Source organism: Sinocyclocheilus rhinocerous, unplaced genomic scaffold (assembly GCF_001515625.1).
Source record: "Sinocyclocheilus rhinocerous isolate Xijiao unplaced genomic scaffold, SAMN03320098_v1.1 scaffold241, whole genome shotgun sequence".
Lineage (NCBI taxonomy): Eukaryota > Metazoa > Chordata > Actinopteri > Cypriniformes > Cyprinidae > Sinocyclocheilus > Sinocyclocheilus rhinocerous.
In genome coordinates, this window is record NW_015659312.1 from 1,121,848 (window position 1) to 1,139,117 (window position 17,270).

A 17,270-nucleotide genomic window follows, 5' to 3' on the forward strand; every position below is an offset into this window, starting at 1 on the left:
CACACACACACACACACACACATATATATATATATATATATATATATAATTTTTTTTGGTAATTCATAGACACTTCAATTCTTGTCCTTCTAAACTGACTTTTTGCACAATTGTTGAATGAAGCTCTAATGCAGTTGACCTACTTGCTCAATGCAAATGTGCATGCAAATATGTTCTTATAAGAGAATCGCTTTGTAACATTATTTGGCACTAATGACTCTGTCACGCCTCTGTTTTACAAATGCTGTCACTCTGTGAATGTGCAGTAACCTTAGAAAAAGCCTACTATTTGCTATCAGGTATATGTAGTACCCTTTGAAAAAGTCACTTAAACATTTGTCTGAAAAGTTTGACTTTAAATCATTCAATGCACAGTAAAGTCACATTACATTTCAATAAAATGTATTCCAAACCCCAAATGTAAGCATACAGGCAATTAACTTTGCCCTACCATTTGAGTTTTTCACAAAGGCCTAGATCAAACAGAAGTGTGCTGACAGGAGTGCAGGCAGTTCTGTTTGAAATATCTCGTTTTATATTGACTTATTCAAATTGAAAGTTCTGCTGCAATGCAAAGGCAAATAACTCAAGCTTAATAGCAAAGATTGATGTCAATAATCAGTCAGTTATATATGTCACATTTACAGACTCAAGATTAAAAAAAATCTATATTCAAATTCCCAGTTTACCAGTCACAGAGAGTAATATATCAGACTTTTGCATAATAGCAGTTTTAGGTAAAGTATAGTATACTTAAGAAGTAGATTTGAACCTGTTTCACCCACACAGTCCTAATCCTTTTCTCACATTACTGTAATGAAAGTGTACATGAATACGCCAAGACATGAAGCAACATGTCATGCAAATGCTTGTTTTATTGATAAAAAAAACGAACCGCAAATTATTTAATGAGCATAATAATTTGAGTGAATAATTAAACTAAAAATGAATATGAATTTTGCATGTCTTATTTCATTTGTCCTGCTTTTACTTAAATGGCAGACGCAGTCGCATGGACTCCACAAGTTTGTGTAAAACCTGATGATTCAAAGAACATGAAGACCATGCGATCGTCTGTAAAAACAAATTCACATGATCAATGTCACTCATTTTTTAAATTAGTGACATTGAAATACTGCAGCACATTCACTTTCATTTAGTTTAACTTCCAGTTTTATATTACATTTTTGAAGCCCAGATTTGGGCCTCACTGCAGGGACACCTGTTTCTCTGCTGTATACATTGTTTTTCCCAGAGTGCAGTCCCTGTCCTCTGCACCTGTACAGCAGTCTAATGTAAGAGTGAACACACCCACATGTTCCTAAACACACACAAACAGCATCTCGATCAGGCCTGTTTACATGGAACAGATGGCATTTGCTTGGAAGAAATTCTCTGGTATACTTGCACCCAACATGATGTAACCTGGAAAAAAAAAGTCATAATGTGAGGAAAACTGTACCTTAGCGCCATAACAGTGCAATTGTTTTACTCTTACAGATTTAAAAGTATATTCCTAGCATGAGTGCATTTACTGTGTTGTGTGTGACAAGAATGAGTAGGTGTGTCTAAACTTTCGACTTGTAGTCTCAAGTACGTTATATATTGTAGATCAGTTCTTAATGTGAAGTCATTAATCTTTTTACTGTAACTCAATGTCAGAACTCACTGTGTCTGCAAGAGACTGTCTGAATGTTTAAAATGAGAAATAGATGATTCCATGAGCTGTGCATGCATGACTTTAAACTGCATTCAAATATGGGCTGGTTGTGACTCATCTGTTGTCTATTCAGATGCATGATAACTTGCAGGGAATAATTTCCCTTGAGCGCATTTCCATAAATCAGTCATTTAAATCAGGAAGTGCGCAGCATTCAGAGCTCAGATGCAGTCACTGAAGTCCTGATCTACGTGCTTCTGTCCCACCCTGTCATTCTTCTCTTGTTTTTTTGCTATGTGGCATGATTTGGGTGTGGTGATGTGGCGACAGCTTCAACTGTTCAACTTCAAGAATGAAAGCAGACAAAGACAGACAAATAGAAGCATAAAATAATATACGTTCAGAGGTGATAAATATAGTTTGCAATACACATTTACATTCGTTTAGCAAAGCGACATACAACTGCTGCAACAAGAGCGATTTACCCTAAAATGACTGTAATATGAGGAGTGTTGTAATATAAGGTTTCAGAGTTGCATTGAGAAAAGTATGAGGTAATATCGGTCAAACCCTGACTGCAGGCTTCTCACATGAACATGGATTTGAGTGGAGGTAAATGGTACACATCCAGTGACAGTTCAAGCAGGGCCACATTAACACTAACAGAGACCCCAGGGCTTTAATCTCGGAGGAGCCTGACACACCTTCATTTCGCAGACAATGCAACGGCCTACTGATTACATTATCGTTTTGCACAAGTAACCTGTATTTCTGTTGATGCAGGGACAAATACAATAGACAGCAACTTCCGAATGAAGGTCCTACAACAGTAAAATATGCACAGATATTACTACCTGAACTGATTGATGCAGTAAACGTTGGATATTAACCTGCGTTTTAAACTGCATTGTTAAAATATCTGCATAAATGTTTCATGGAGATTCATTTGAATTGTGCCCTGTACTAACTTCCACAATAAACAATAAACATGGTATAGCAAGATGAGAAAAAAAAACTATACATTCTATGGAAATTTTAAAATGGGGTTTAAAATTAGGTTTAGCGAGAGGTCTAGAAATGGATGGCTGGTCATAGTTAATGCACTGCAGCCAGTAGCCACTGTGGAGGTGAAGTGGCACGATAAGTGGTAGGCCTACAGAGTAAACCTCACAACCCTATCACACACACACACACACAAACAGACAGTTCACACTCACACACACATCACTCACATTATTTTTTAGCTGTTGTCTTAATAGTGTGTTTGGAGTCAGAAGTGCTTTGATAGCGCTTTAGATAACAGTGATGAAATGTGATCATTTCATTTGTTTGTTTTCAAATCGGATAGTGGGTGGCAGGACACAAATCCAGTTAAATAGCTTGTTATTTAATATTCTTAATCGTCATTGTGAAACTGTGCCGTTAGGTTCAGTTGACACGGTTACGGTTTCTTTTGCGTGATTCTGAAGGTAAACATTGGAGCGAGCGAGAGGATGATCACACCATAAAGGCAAAAGTTTATACATACAACAACCTGGAATGGTTTTATAATCGTACCGTTTCTCACCATGCTCAAAACCGTTCGGCCTGAAGGAGGAAAAGCGCTTATTTGTGAGGAAATTCTGGTTTGTTGACTAACTAAAAAGGGCTCAACCCCAAAGTCTCTATGATATTATCTTTTAATTAGTAAATATAAATATTAAACCAGACTGGTATCCAGCGTGGAGGATCCACCGCTGGTGTCAGCAGTTGCAGCTGGTATCCCCAAACCCACTCACTCTAGCCCACCTCTTCCTGAACTAAGTCCCCTGTCTGTAGCGCTTCCCATTACTACACCACCACTCAAACTCTAGAGACAACGGCGGCCACTATGATGTTTCCAGAGGTGGCGGCTGACGCTGCAGAACCTCCCGAAGTAGTGTTGTTCGCTGCTGTGGTCCCCGAGGCGATGGCGCCTGCCGCAGCTTCACCAGAGGTGGCAGCACATGCTGCAGAACATTCTGAGGCGGAGGCGCTCGCTTCAGCTCCTTGCACGATGGTGTACAGAGTAAACCTCACAACCCTATCACACACACACACACACACACACACACAAACAGACAGTTCACACTCACACACACATCACTCACATTATTTTTTAGCTGTTGTCTTAATAGTGTGTTTGGAGTCAGAAGTGCTTTGATAGCGCTTTAGATAACAGTGATGAAATGTGATCATTTCATTTGTTTGGGGTCAAATCGGATAGTGGGTGGCAGGACACAAATCCAGTTAAATAGCTTGTTATTTAATATTCTTAATCGTCATTGTGAAACTGTGCCGTTAGGTTCAGTTGACACGGTTACGGTTTCTTTTGCGTGATTCTGAAGGTAAACATTGGAGCGAGCGAGAGGATGATCACACCATAAAGGCAAAAGTTTATACATACAACAACCTGGAATGGTTTTATAATCGTACCGTTTCTCACCATGCTCAAAACCGTTCGGCCTGAAGGAGGAAAAGCGCTTATTTGTGAGGAAATTCTGGTTTGTTGACTAACTAAAAAGGGCTCAACCCCAAAGTCTCTATGATATTATCTTTTAATTAGTAAATATAAATATTAAATATGAATACATTATAAATAAAAAGATTCATTAACTGTTCCATTTAAATCTGATATATAATCAGATTTACTAGCCTATATACTAGCTATATATATATATATGTATATATGTGTGTGTGTGTGTGTGTGTGTGTGTGTGACCCTGGACCACAAAACCAGTCATAAGGGTCATTTTTTTAAAATTGAGATATATACATAAGCAAAAAGCTGAATCTCAGCCAATGCATCCTGTGTTGAACTGTCTGCTAATCTGATTTCAGTTAACGAGTCTGATTTTAAACCATCTGTCTGTCCAGTTTCAAACTGTGAACATGTTATTTGCCCCATTAGTCCAGTCACGACCCCAGAAACCTTACCCAAGCTCCCTGTAGGCTCTAGTAGCTTTGTCACAGCCCAAAGATCCTCCTTTGAACTCTTAGCCCTGTCTGTCATGAACTCAGAAACTATAAATGAACCATATGTCTGTCCAGTTTCAGTCAAAAAGCCTGATTATGAACTATTTGCCCACTCAGTTGTCATCAGGGAAACGGTTGAGGGACTCGTTATATTTCCTGCCTCGGTCCTTGGTGCCGTAAATGCTCTGTCTGTGTTGTCTGTCTCTGCTCTCTCTACGTTACAGTCTCTGCCATGGTCTCCTGATCAGTTTGGCTCACCGTGGGGGTCTTCTGCTCCGTCTGCTCCGCCGTGGTAGTCTTCTGCTCCGTCTGCTCTGGTCTGGTGGTCTTCTACTCCGTCTGCTCTGGTGGTCTTCTGCTCCACCCGTCTAAATAAAGCCTTGCATATGGATCCGCATGCCTCTCGTCTCGTTTGCCTTGTAACACATACAATGTTTTTTTGGCTATTACTAAAACTATACCCAAGCGACTTAAGACTGGTATATATATACTATACTATACTATAATTACTTTATATTTTATTTAGATATATCTTCTGTGTCAATGTAATATGTGTGCCATTGTTCGGTTCGCCTCAATCTGATTGTAATGCAGCATTTCGGTTACAAAACCTTAATTTGGCTTTACTTCATTTGAGAGATAAACCTCATTTCTATTGTACTCAAGAGCAGAGAAAACATTTTGGAAGCACACGAGAGCATATAGAAAACAGGATAAGCAGCTGAAAGCTGAAAGATTTCCTTTTTAAAGTTTTCCATGCCAGAGTGTAAATATGGCTGGCATCCAGAAAACATTATCTTTTATCAGCCCACAGAGAGAGAGAAAGGGGGTGAGATAGAAAGAAACATAGCGAAACAAAGAGAAAGTAAGAAACATGAGTGGTGGGGGCCAGTGTGAAGATGGTGTGTGATTTTTCCATTCTGAGCAACAGAAGAATAGAAGTGCTATAACGAAACACAAAGCGTTTCCTATAGGAAACATCATTACACACACACAATCAGCACAACGCAATCCTTGCTTCATTCAATTAACATTATACAGAAGAGATGGCCAGGAAGTTTAGTGCAGCTCTTTAGTCTAAAAAAAAAAAATCTGATTTACCACAGGGATGTAAAGTCTCACTGATGGCCCTAAAATTCACAGTGCTCATTACACACAAACACACACCCATACAACCTCAGCTGCGTGACTGGGTCAGATGCCTCCACTCACAAGACTATATTAGAAATGTTTCAGATTACTGTCTTAGTCACACAAACAGGCTCTCTCTAATTGACTTGTGATGAAAGAAGTCACTTAGTGTAGTGCTTCCCTTGTCAGCTGTTTGGACAGTAGTTTCTTTTTCTTTTCATCATAGTTTGGATTTTTTGTTTGCTTAGGCAGAAACCTGTGGAAGCAATTTGTTCATTAAACTTGTTCATTAAACACGTTGACCAATAGTGGGGCATGCTGTCACACTGTCATTAAGCTGCCCATTAGAAGCTTGTAAGCAATATTTAAAATAATTAAGAAACATGAAATAATTTATGAAACAAACATAGATAGCATACTAAATTATCTTCTTCTCTTTTTTTTACCAAAAAAATATTGTAATTAATGAATTGCATACATTTATAACATTAAAAACACATATGACATCTTGACCCAACCTAATCGGACCTTTATGAAAAATAGGCCTTTTGTCAACGCAATTAAGAAACATGAAATAATTTATGAAACAAACATAGATAGCATACTAAATTATCTTCTTCTCTTTTTTTACCAAAAAAATATTGTAATTAATGAATTGCATACATTTATAACATTAAAAACACATATGACATCTTGACCCAACCTAATCGGACCTTTATGAAAAATAGGCCTTTTGTCAACGGCCTTGTGTGACAACCTGCTCTCCCTTATTACTACAGACAGCTTTAGATATTATGCAAATTAGCAATGCGCTTTAACAAATTCATGTTTATGATATACAGCACCAAGACTCAAATGGATGCATGTTCATTATTACACGAAAAGAGAAAATGTGTCTTCTGTTAAGCTGACGTCTTTTTCCAATTTAGCTTAAAGTTCTTAATTGTGACGCAGCTATCCGTATTTAACATTAGCCATGGGAAGGGGAGGGAAATTCATGTTGCATGTCATGATGTTTGTGTTCTGTCCTCTAGCTATGTCAACACAGTACAATAAGTGGTTCAGTTTAACTGTGGCTAATCAGAGCAAAGATATTTTTGCTATGCATTTTGCACACATTTAATCAACAACAAGCATATCTGCACAAAACCAGCCTCCAAACCTCCACAACAAGTATTTCCACCATGTCCTCTCCTCTCATGTTCTCATCCACCCACCTCACTGAGGCTCTGAAGCTGATCCTGACCAACACTCATGGTCAAAATGGCGCCAGGGAGGTCCCACTTACTCATAGATGTTTTTGGATGGTGACTCACAAGGAAATTGGCCACAGTCCATGAGATTTAATCATGAGTTCTTGTTTGTCTTCTCACTGCTGCTGCATAAAAGTTGCCATTTTACACTCAGAAAAAAAAGGTACAAAAGCTGTTACTGTGGCAATACCCTTTCAAAAAGGTCAACTTTGTACCTTATTTACCCCTAAAGGGTGCATATAATCACCTTAAAGGTATTGTCTAAATGGTACATATTTTTTCCCCTTTTTTCCCCCTAGAGAGCGTATGAACACGTAGGTGTGCATGTGTGCGTGTTTCTCACTCATTTAAAGGGATAGTTGAAAAAATTTTAATTCTTAATTTACTCAACCTCACGTCGTTCCAAACATGTATGACTTTCTTTCTTCTGCAGAAGACAAAAGAATATACTTAAAAAAAAATTTCAATTATGACGAGTAAATGATGAAGAAATCGTCAGTTTTTGGTATCCCTTTAACAGAAATAAACAGTGCACAACAAATCGTATAAAAGTTTTTTAAAGGGGGGGGGGCTGAAATTCTACCCTAGTGAGTCACCATCACAGTATTACACAAAGAAAGAGGTTGAATAAGGCCAGTCATCTCCACCGCCCCCTTTTTTTCCTTTTCCTTCCCTGACTTCTCTCATTTCCATCTCTGTCTTTGTCTCTGTCACTGGTCCTGAAATACTAGTCCTCTTAAATGCTTTTCACATGTTCTTTACTATTCATCTTCACTCACCCTTCCTTTTCCCTTTATTCTCTCTATTTTCTTTATTTACTTTTTCAGCAGTGTGTAGCTAATAATAAAAACTACAACTAGCATACACCCAACAACACACATCATCATCATCACGGAAACAGTGATTAAGTTCACCCTTCCACAGCTGTAATACAGGATAATATCTTATACTGTGCCACCTAGTGACCCAGCATTCAAAAGCAGAATGTGCATGCTGTTTTTGCATATTTTTTCTGTCCAGTATCTCTGGTTTCTGTCCTTATGGAGTATTTTCTGTAGTTTTGTTTGGCAGTGCACTGTCAGAAAAAAAAAATATGTACAAAACTGTACACATGCACTGGTACAACATTTTGTTACTTGCACAGTACTAAAGTGTGGATATTAATACCTTAGAGGGATGGTGCACCTTTCTTGAAGATGTCTTGAAGAAAGTTTCAGCTGTTTATGTTCATACAATGAAAGTTAATGCTCTTGCAAAATGGACTTCACAAAATAAAATACTAAAATATCATAACATGCTTCCCATTAAGCATCACAATGTCAGTTATGCAGTTAATACTTTTTTTTTGATGTTCCACAACATGCAGTGCAAATAAGCAGCTTTACGTAGTTTTTCTAAAAACTATACATGACTACAATAAGCAGATGTATATTCTCTCTGTATTACTGTATATCTTCTTTTGTGTTCTGCAGAAGAAAGAAAGCCATCTTTGGAACAGCATAAGAGTGAGTACATTTAAGATACTAACATGCACCCTTTAAGGATCGATTAAGGTACAAAGATGTATATTTGAGAGTATACTGCCCCAGTGAAAATCTTTTAGTGCCTTTTTTTTTTTTTGACAGTGTGGAGAAGAGTAAAATATGATGATATTGCACCTTCGGATGCAGATTGAATCTTTATGAATCTAAAATGCTCTTGCAAAATGGACTTGACAAAATAAAATGCTAAAAATGACTGCTTTTTGCATAACTTCCTTCCCATGAAGCATTGTGATGTTCGGTATGCATTAAAAACTCACAAACATGCAAACAGGCATTTAGTGCAGTAAGCAGCTTTACCTATTTTTTTTTTTTACAAACCATGCATGACTACAATAAGCAAACATATAGTCTCTATTATTGCCTTTTAGCATTGCTTAGAATACTAGACAATTACCCTGTGCTCTTAAACCATGCAGGACTGGTTATGACTGCAGGAGTGGCTCCATTATGATTTCAACACAATGTAAGGCAGTATATTCATGGAATCTTTTTCTGATTAATGACATAAATCCAGTGTGAGATTTTATTACCTAATAATGTTTTTTGCACCCTGTAGCTACAGTACATGTAAAAAATTAAACTAGGCCAGTTGCATAAACACAGCCATTATGTTAAGACTATGTCTAAGAACTTGTCTAACAGTTAACCAAAGGGGTAATCAATTTTTTACTTTTTGGATTCAAATAAAACGTTTTTATGTAACTAACTTAAAAAAATTATGCAGTCATAAGGAAAATATAATGAGATAAATAAGCTGTAAGACTAATGTAAAGCAGTTTATGCAACCAGCCACAGTTGGTCAGTTCTAATCTCATCTCTGTCTCATTTTAGTAAAAAAAAAAAAGAGTTACTGCCCACCTTTATCATACCACAGAGTTTTGCAAAAGACTATTTTCATTAAACTTGAGCAGTTTTGTATGCCAGGAAACATTCATAAACATGCATAAATTATTAGGCCTTAAAATGATTTTCACAATTTGAGTTTTTAACATAACCACTATTAGACATACTTTTTGTAGTATATAATTTTTTCAGTGGCACCATGCCGTTTCACTAAAGTGGTTCTCAAAAACACCCAACTTGCACTTCCAGTCAGGGGCAGGTCTTGACAGTGGAATTGCCCAAAGGCTCAATTCTAAGGGTTTTTTTGGCTGTTTGTGTGCAGTTAGGAGCTGGTTTAACCAGCTGAGTTACAGACTTCCCAATGGCAAGAGATGCCAAGTCCACCTGTTTCTTTTTTTTGCAAACTCGATAATTAAGTAAACAAGAATTTAAATGGTAAGGGGATGAACAATAGGAGAGAGAGCAAAGGGCAGAGTAAGACAAAGAAAAGTTAGCACAGGTGCGTTTGTGTGTCAAGGGTTGGAATGGTGGGAGGGGATGAATTTTTGGGTGTGGTGTTTGCATATAACACTCAATCTGTTCCTTCAGTTCTCATCTTTGGCTCTCAATTTCGTGCACTTCTTGCTTCCCTTGAACTCCAGAAACACCATGTCAGGTAAGAGACTTTGTATTTTTTTTACTGAAATGTGTTACTGGTTCAAATGAACTATTGCATCTCACTGCTGCACTACTACTGTATTCTAAGAGTTTAATGGATTAAAAAATGTGTAGATCCCCTGCGTTTTGCAGCCTTCATTTCCTGATATTTTGAAGCCGAGTTTAGGGTGTATACATGTTAAATGTTTTTCAACTGTTAATTGATTGGTCGATATTTCTTTTATTCATTTTAAGGCTATAGTTTAAGAGTTTCTGTGTTGGGAAAACAGCAAGAAGAGGCAGTTGGTGGTGGATGAAATGATCAATAACAAAAATCGCTTTCTGTCTATCTCTTCTGTCTTGAGGGTATGTTCAGGGTGTTGGCTATAATCCTCTTGCTCTTAAAACTGTAATTTTTTTATCCCTCCTTTTCTGAAAACTTCCACTCTTCTGACAATTAAGGTCCACCCCTTCTCCAGAGGGCTGTAACCAGTTCTGTGTGTTATATTGTTGCATGGCATGACATTTAATATTTTGTACTTTTGACATCTCCACTACTAATAATGTTGTTTTATTATTATTAATATTATTGTTTATGATACACCTGTTTTCTACCACACTAATTTTACAGACATCCAGAAAGCAATGGCTATGCTGATTGCAGCCTTTCACAAATACTCAGGAAAGGAGGGAGACAAAACCACCCTGACCAAAGGCGAGCTCAAGGAACTGCTCACAGCAGAGCTGGGCGACATCTTCGGGGTGAGAGGCACTGCAAAACATAAACTGTTTCATAAACTGACCAGTTGAAATATAATTTCTCTTTTCATTATGACATTTTAATTAAAAATGCTTCATTTAAAAAGTAGGTATTAAAATCTCTCCCTTTTATAATTATTATTTTTTAATGAAATAATAACATTATTTAAAAAAAAAAAGTTAATTCTTTTGTATAAATTCTCATAATAAATATAATGTGAGCTAATGCTGATGTAAATATGTGGTGTTTAATTCACATCACTGTACTGAACATGTGTCTGATTATGCTTTTGTGCATGTTGTGTTTGTTACAGGAAACTAAAGACAAGACAGCTCTTGAAAAGATTTTTAAGGATCTGGATGCAAATGCAGATGGTACTGTGGACTTCCAGGAGTACGTCACCTTGGTCGCCTGCATCACTATGCTTTGCAATGAGTTTTTCACAAAAAAATGATCTTGTCCTTACAGAAAGGGTTTATCTGTAAAGCTGTGGTGTATCTGAAACCAGGAATAAAGGTTTTTAATGTTTTGAATTAAATCTGTATTATTATATGCTGGTGTGAGTGTTCTTATCTGTAAATGTGTGTTTATGATGTTTGTGGCTGCAGCTTACATACACATGAAGGTTGTTCCTATAGATATATTAGAACTATGCTTCATTTTCATATGGAAATGTTCACCTACCACCGACACTCCTAACATAATACGTACATACAATGAATTGTCAAATTACACTAGAAAGATACAGCCAGGTGAGTTTGATCAAGGTTGGAGCTAAACTCTGCAGGAAAGTGGACCTTGAGGGCCAGAGTTAAGAATCCCTTGAATAAAGAAACTATGTCAAAGTCATGACATTTACTACAAAAATATAAATTTCTCTCTCTCAATAATGCATGTGAGGCCCTTGTTTGTGTGGTGTGGCATTATTTTCAAGTTTCCTGCTGGCCATATATGCACTGTATATGAGTTACTGTAATCCAGGGGTTGTCAACTGATGACTGCCTGTATCTTTCTAGTGATACTGAAGACCTTGATGAGCTTGTTCAGGTGTGTTTAATTTGGTTTAGAGCTAAACTCTGCAGGAAAGTGGACCTCGAGGGCCAGAGTTGAGATTCCCAGCTTTATAAACTCCCAGAAAAAAGGCAGAAAAGCTATTACTGGGGCGGTACCCCTTTGAAAGGTACGAATATGCACAATTTAGATACTATTATGTACCCTTAAGGTACCAATGTGCACCCTTTAGGGGTAAATAAAGCACCTTTTGAAAATGTACCACCTCAGTGACACTTTTTGTACCTCTTTGTATAAAATTGCAGAAATGTTATGGAAGTGCCTCAATGACTCGTTTTCTTTTGTCCCAGTTCTATTCAAATTTCAGTATTAGAGTGTTTAAATTACTTGAAATGTGTTTGAAATTATTTAATAATCTATGATAAGAAGCCAAATCATGCACAATCAAAATTATATTGTTAGGAAGATTTGATGAAGACATCGTCTTTCTGTGCACGTCGTGTAATTTTGATACGTCAATGAAGAACATCCAGCTCTCAACTTTTCATTTGGCGACTATTAAAGCAGTAGAACCCCAAGAAGCTGTGGTTTGCAGGGATTTTAGAGCAGCTAAGGGGCGTTGTTAGGCACGACGAGACAGTAAATAATCAGCAATAAACTTTTTGGCTGTTGGTGTTCGGTTAGAAGCTGGTTTAGCCAGCTGAGTTAAGGACTAAACAAGGACAAGAGATGCCTCTAACTCCTGCCCCTTTTTTGTGGTTTAAGGGAGTGAACAATAAGAGAGAGAGCATAGTAAGAGTAAGAGAGAGGGACATAAATGTTGGTGCGTTTGTGTTAAGGGTTGGGATGGTGGGAGGGGATGAATTTGGGGGCGTGACATTTCTCTGTATATAACACCCAGTCTGTTCCTTCAGTTCTTACTCGCTCGGTCCCATTTTATTTCACTTCTTGTACGCCGTGAACTCCAGAAACACCATGTCACGTAAGAGACTCTTTATTTTTTTTTACTGAATTGTTTTACTGCTTAAAATAAACTGATGCATCTCACTGCTGCGCTATAAGAGTTTGATGGGTTCAAAATTTGTAGATTGATGCATTCTTTGAAGGGTAGTTTAGTTTATATGTATATGTTATATGTTTTTCAGCCATTAATTGATTAGTAGAATAGTTTAAGAACAGTTTGTGTTGAGAAGAAAGCAGAGGCAAGAAAAGGAGGCAGTTGATGGTCGATCAAATCAAGTAGATCTCTTTCTTTCTGTCTCTCTATTCTGTTTTAATTAAAGGGTATGTAGGGTGTTGGCCATAATCCGATTGTGCTTAAAACTGTAGTTCTTTTTTTATCCCTCCTTTTCTGAAAACTCCCACTCTTCAAACAGTTAAGGTCCACCCCTTCTCCAGAGGGCTGTAACCAGTTCTGTGTGTTATATTGTTGCTGGGCATGATATTTCATATATTGTACTTTTGACATCTCCACTACTAATGATTTTGGATGTCGTAAACAATGAGTTTTGTTTGATTGTTATTATTATTATTTATGATACACCTGCTTTGTATCACACTAATTTCACAGAAATCCAACAAGGAATGGCTATGCTGATTGCAGCCTTTCACAAATACTCAGGAAAGGAGGGAGACAAAAACACCCTGACCAAAGGCGAGCTCAAGGAACTGCTCACAGCAGAGCTGGGCGACATCTTAAAGAAATCCAGTGACAAGGCAGCTCTGGACAAGATTTTTAAGGATCTGGATGCAAATGCAGATGGCACTGTGGACTTCCAGGAGTACGTCACCTTGGTCGCCTGCATCACTATGATTTGCAATGAGTTTTTCACAAAAAAATGATCTTGTCCTTACAGAAAGGGTTTATCTGTAAAGCTGTGGTGTATCTGAAACCAGGAATAAAGGTGTTTAATGTTTTGAATTAAATCTGTATTCTTACAATATGTTGGTGTGAGTGTTCTTATCTGTAAATGTGTGTTTATGGTGTTTGTGGCTGCAACTTACATACACATGAAGGTTATTCCTATAGATATATTAGAACTATATGCCTCAATTTCAGATGGAAACATTCACCACTCCTAACATAATACACATTACAGTAACTCATACTATATACAGCGCATATATGGCCTGCAGGAAACTTTAAAACAATACCAGAGTATTACCATATACAATATATACCATACAATGCAATACCATATATATATATATACACGAAGACAATAAACAGACGTTTGCTGACAGTTTATCTGTTATAAGTTTTTCTGCTTATGCATTCTCGGGTATTTTCATAAGTATAAAGTATATTTATAATACAATGTTAAACGACTCAGCTTTTATAACAGTATAGAATACTATATAAAAAAAAATCTGCCTCAGTCTGTGATAAGAAGCCACATCAGATCACAACAACTGTTGTTGTCCCTCCATTCTAATATTAAGCTAACACCAAAGTTAACAACTCATCTCTCTATGTTCTCTATTCAATCAGTGTTTTTAACACATTGTTTTTTTTTTCCTGGGTATTTCATATTTCCTTTGGTGTAAAAAGCATAAGGTGCCCATTTTAGTGATCAGACAAGTTGCAAATAACTACATTAATAAAAACTGCATTAATCTTACTTGGAGCTCATAAAATACAACATTTTCCAGTGAATGTCTCCATCTTGTGGTGGCCCTCATAAGGGATCTTGGAACTGTTACTTGGGCACCGAGAGCCTAAAAGAATGAACTTTTATCTGAAGTTCAAAGAATGTTCAAGGTCAAACTTAATCTCACACAATGCATTTGTTTTTATAACATTCATAAGTTTTATTTATTTTTAATTTCAGTTCACTCACTTGTAACCAAATAAAAACCCCATTGTTTTAAAGCTCATTTACAAAGAACAGTGCACAGTACCTAAATTGGTTTCCAGATTCTTATGATGGGATTGTGTTTTATATTTTAAGAAGTTTTACAAATGCGTATGCTTTACAAACACCGCAGTAAACAAACCAAAAGTGATACTATACATTACTCCGTTTTAGTAATAATGTTGATGCAATTATGTGCTGGATCATAATTATATTGTTAGGTTGAAATTTGGGGGGGTGGGGCTATCTCTCGGGGCCCTTGGAATCGTCCTAACCTCTAAGCCGTTCTTGATTCTGTATTAATTTGTGACGAGAACACATAAAAATAAATAAATAAATAAAAATAATGGAGTGTGGGTGTCACCCAGTGGCTACATTTGGCTTTTTACATGTGTTCCAAAGCATGCATGAAAACCTTTTAAGTTTAAAGTGACGTGACATGTGGCCAAGTATGGTGACCCATACTCGGAATTAGTGCTCTGCATTTATCCCATCCAAAGTGCACACACACAGCAGTGAACACACACACACCGTGAACACACACCCGGAGCAGTGGGCAGCCATTTTTATGCTGCGGCGCCCGGGGAGCAGTTGGGGGTTCGGTGCCTTGCTCAAGGGCACCTCAGTCGTGGTATTGAAGGTGGAAGAGAGCGCTGTACATTCACTCCCCCCACCTACAATCCCTGCCGGTACGAACCCACAACCTTTGGGTTACGAGACCAACTCTCTAACCATTAGGCCACGACTTCCCCGAAAGTTACAAGTTTAGACATTTAAAAAAGCATGAGTCAAGGATTTGGGAACTGTTGGCATGTCTAGTGTGGAATACTTTTTATTATTTCTTTAAAAAAATAAGCACTGAAGAAATTACTTTTAATGACATATTCCTACTTTTAATTATTATAATCTCTTAAAGCATATTCTAACTAAAATGTGTATGTTCTGTTATTAATGGAATTAATGCCAGATTAATTGGAATCTATTTAAAACATGTCTCCTTTCAAAGACAAAAACTTCTATGTTCAGTAACCATGCTGGTTGCTAAATATTTCTGTCAGTCTTCTGCACTACATTTCCCATGGTGCACTGCTTTGTTGTTACGTGACAGAAGTAACTTTCAATACACGCAAATGCAGCAGTTGCTGTGTTCGAAATGCCATACTATCATACTACTCTTACTATTTCTGCAGTATTCAGTATGTATACTGTACATGCAAACTTTCTGTATGCATGGAATTCCCGGTTGACCTACTATATTTGCCAGAATATGCTAAATATAACTCAAGTAGGCTACACTGCAATCAATACAGAAGCAGTGTTTGGAATGACATACTACCATACAACTCCTACAATATTGTAGTATGCAATGTGTATACCGTGAATAGTATGTGAATTTTCTGTATGCATGGAATTCCCGGATTACCTACATTTGTTGAAATCTGATGTGTGCATCTGAAGACACTGCATGGGATACTGTTTCCCACAATGCAACGCGCTTTTCATCTTCAAACGCGTGAGTGAACTGGAGGCGGGGATAGTAATTATAAATGTAACACTTTTATATGTACATGTATGTATACATGTTACTGTAAACTACAAACTATTGCTGTGTATTTAAAAACAATATCGTTAGTAGGACATAAATTGTACCTTAATCTCTATGGCACGTTTCCGATTAAGTCAAATGACGTCCCCTTTATCTCTTTATAGCCTACAGTACAGATTGATTCAAAGATATTAAAAATATTGCAGTAATATAATATATAAATTAAAATAATATTTCAATTATGCAGAATGAAATTCTGCTGTAAAGCAGTTAAAGCAACGCCTGACTGCGATACGCCTTTTGCCAAACTCATTCTTCTCCTTTTCCCATCACATATCAGATCGGAAAGGCATTTATTTTCAATAAAAATAAAGGAAATATTTGAAAATTGTAAACAAAACGCCTCATTAATAATACGGTGTTTATTTCGGTATGGTTAGTATGGATCCATTTAATAATTCTTAATGAATATGATAATTTACACTCAGTGTGTTATTGCATACTGTTTTATAATGTACTACAGTTGGCTACTGAGGTATAAATATCTGCCACCTACCTACTATTTACACTTAGCCCATTGCTAAAGAAAATACTGCTATTCTAGTGTAAACAGAATTTATCATTATTTGCACTTAGTGTAGGCTAACTAGAATAAATCGCTTTTTCTACTTAGTGTAACTGCCAAAAAGAAAATAATATCATTGTTCAGCTGATTTGTTGATTCAGTTCTGTTCAATATGTAAAGTTCATTAATTATGGGATGAGTTCAATTACATGCATATGAACCCTTATTAACAAGCCTTTGTAAAAAGAACGGTATATTTATTTGTAAGGTAACAGCCTCGACAGCTGTGCTGAATTAATGTTCAGTGTTTCACTATTCTTAAAAAAAAATAGTAGGCAGTATGCACTGTGGGTGCTGCCAAGGGCGACGTGTGATGACGAGACGATTGGCTCCCAAGGCGGTTGGCAACAACTGGACTGTGAATGGGCAGGAATATGCAGAGGGAAGTGACGGTTCAGGAAATGAATTGGGA

At 37.1% G+C, this 17,270-nt stretch overlaps 2 protein-coding genes across 2 annotated transcripts; both read left to right on the forward strand.

The window, feature by feature from the left end:
- The first annotated feature begins 9,957 nt into the window (after window positions 1-9,957).
- On the forward strand, window positions 9,958-11,371 carry LOC107723526 (ictacalcin-like). Its single transcript, XM_016532196.1, has 3 exons — window positions 9,958-10,080; window positions 10,693-10,823; window positions 11,135-11,371. Exons 1-3 carry the CDS (start codon window positions 9,963-9,965, stop codon window positions 11,273-11,275), a joined length of 390 nt encoding a protein of 129 aa, XP_016387682.1. The 5' UTR covers window positions 9,958-9,962; the 3' UTR covers window positions 11,276-11,371.
- A 1,345-nt stretch (window positions 11,372-12,716) lies between these two features.
- Window positions 12,717-13,775, forward strand: LOC107723527 (ictacalcin-like). The gene is made up of 2 exons (XM_016532197.1): window positions 12,717-12,814; window positions 13,403-13,775. The coding sequence occupies exons 1-2, from the start codon at window positions 12,808-12,810 to the stop codon at window positions 13,672-13,674; spliced, it is 279 nt and encodes a 92-aa protein (XP_016387683.1). The 5' UTR covers window positions 12,717-12,807; the 3' UTR covers window positions 13,675-13,775.
- The last annotated feature ends 3,495 nt before the right edge of the window (window positions 13,776-17,270 follow it).

Coding starts and splice junctions, on each gene's coding strand:
- LOC107723526 (XM_016532196.1), top strand. CDS start 9,963: ATGAATTTTTGGGTGTGGTGTTTGCATATAACACTCAATCTGTTCCTT. Junction 10,081..10,692: donor CTCCAGAAACACCATGTCAG/GTAAGAGACTTT, acceptor CTAATTTTACAG/ACATCCAGAAAGCAATGGCT. Junction 10,824..11,134: donor AGCTGGGCGACATCTTCGGG/GTGAGAGGCACT, acceptor TGTTTGTTACAG/GAAACTAAAGACAAGACAGC.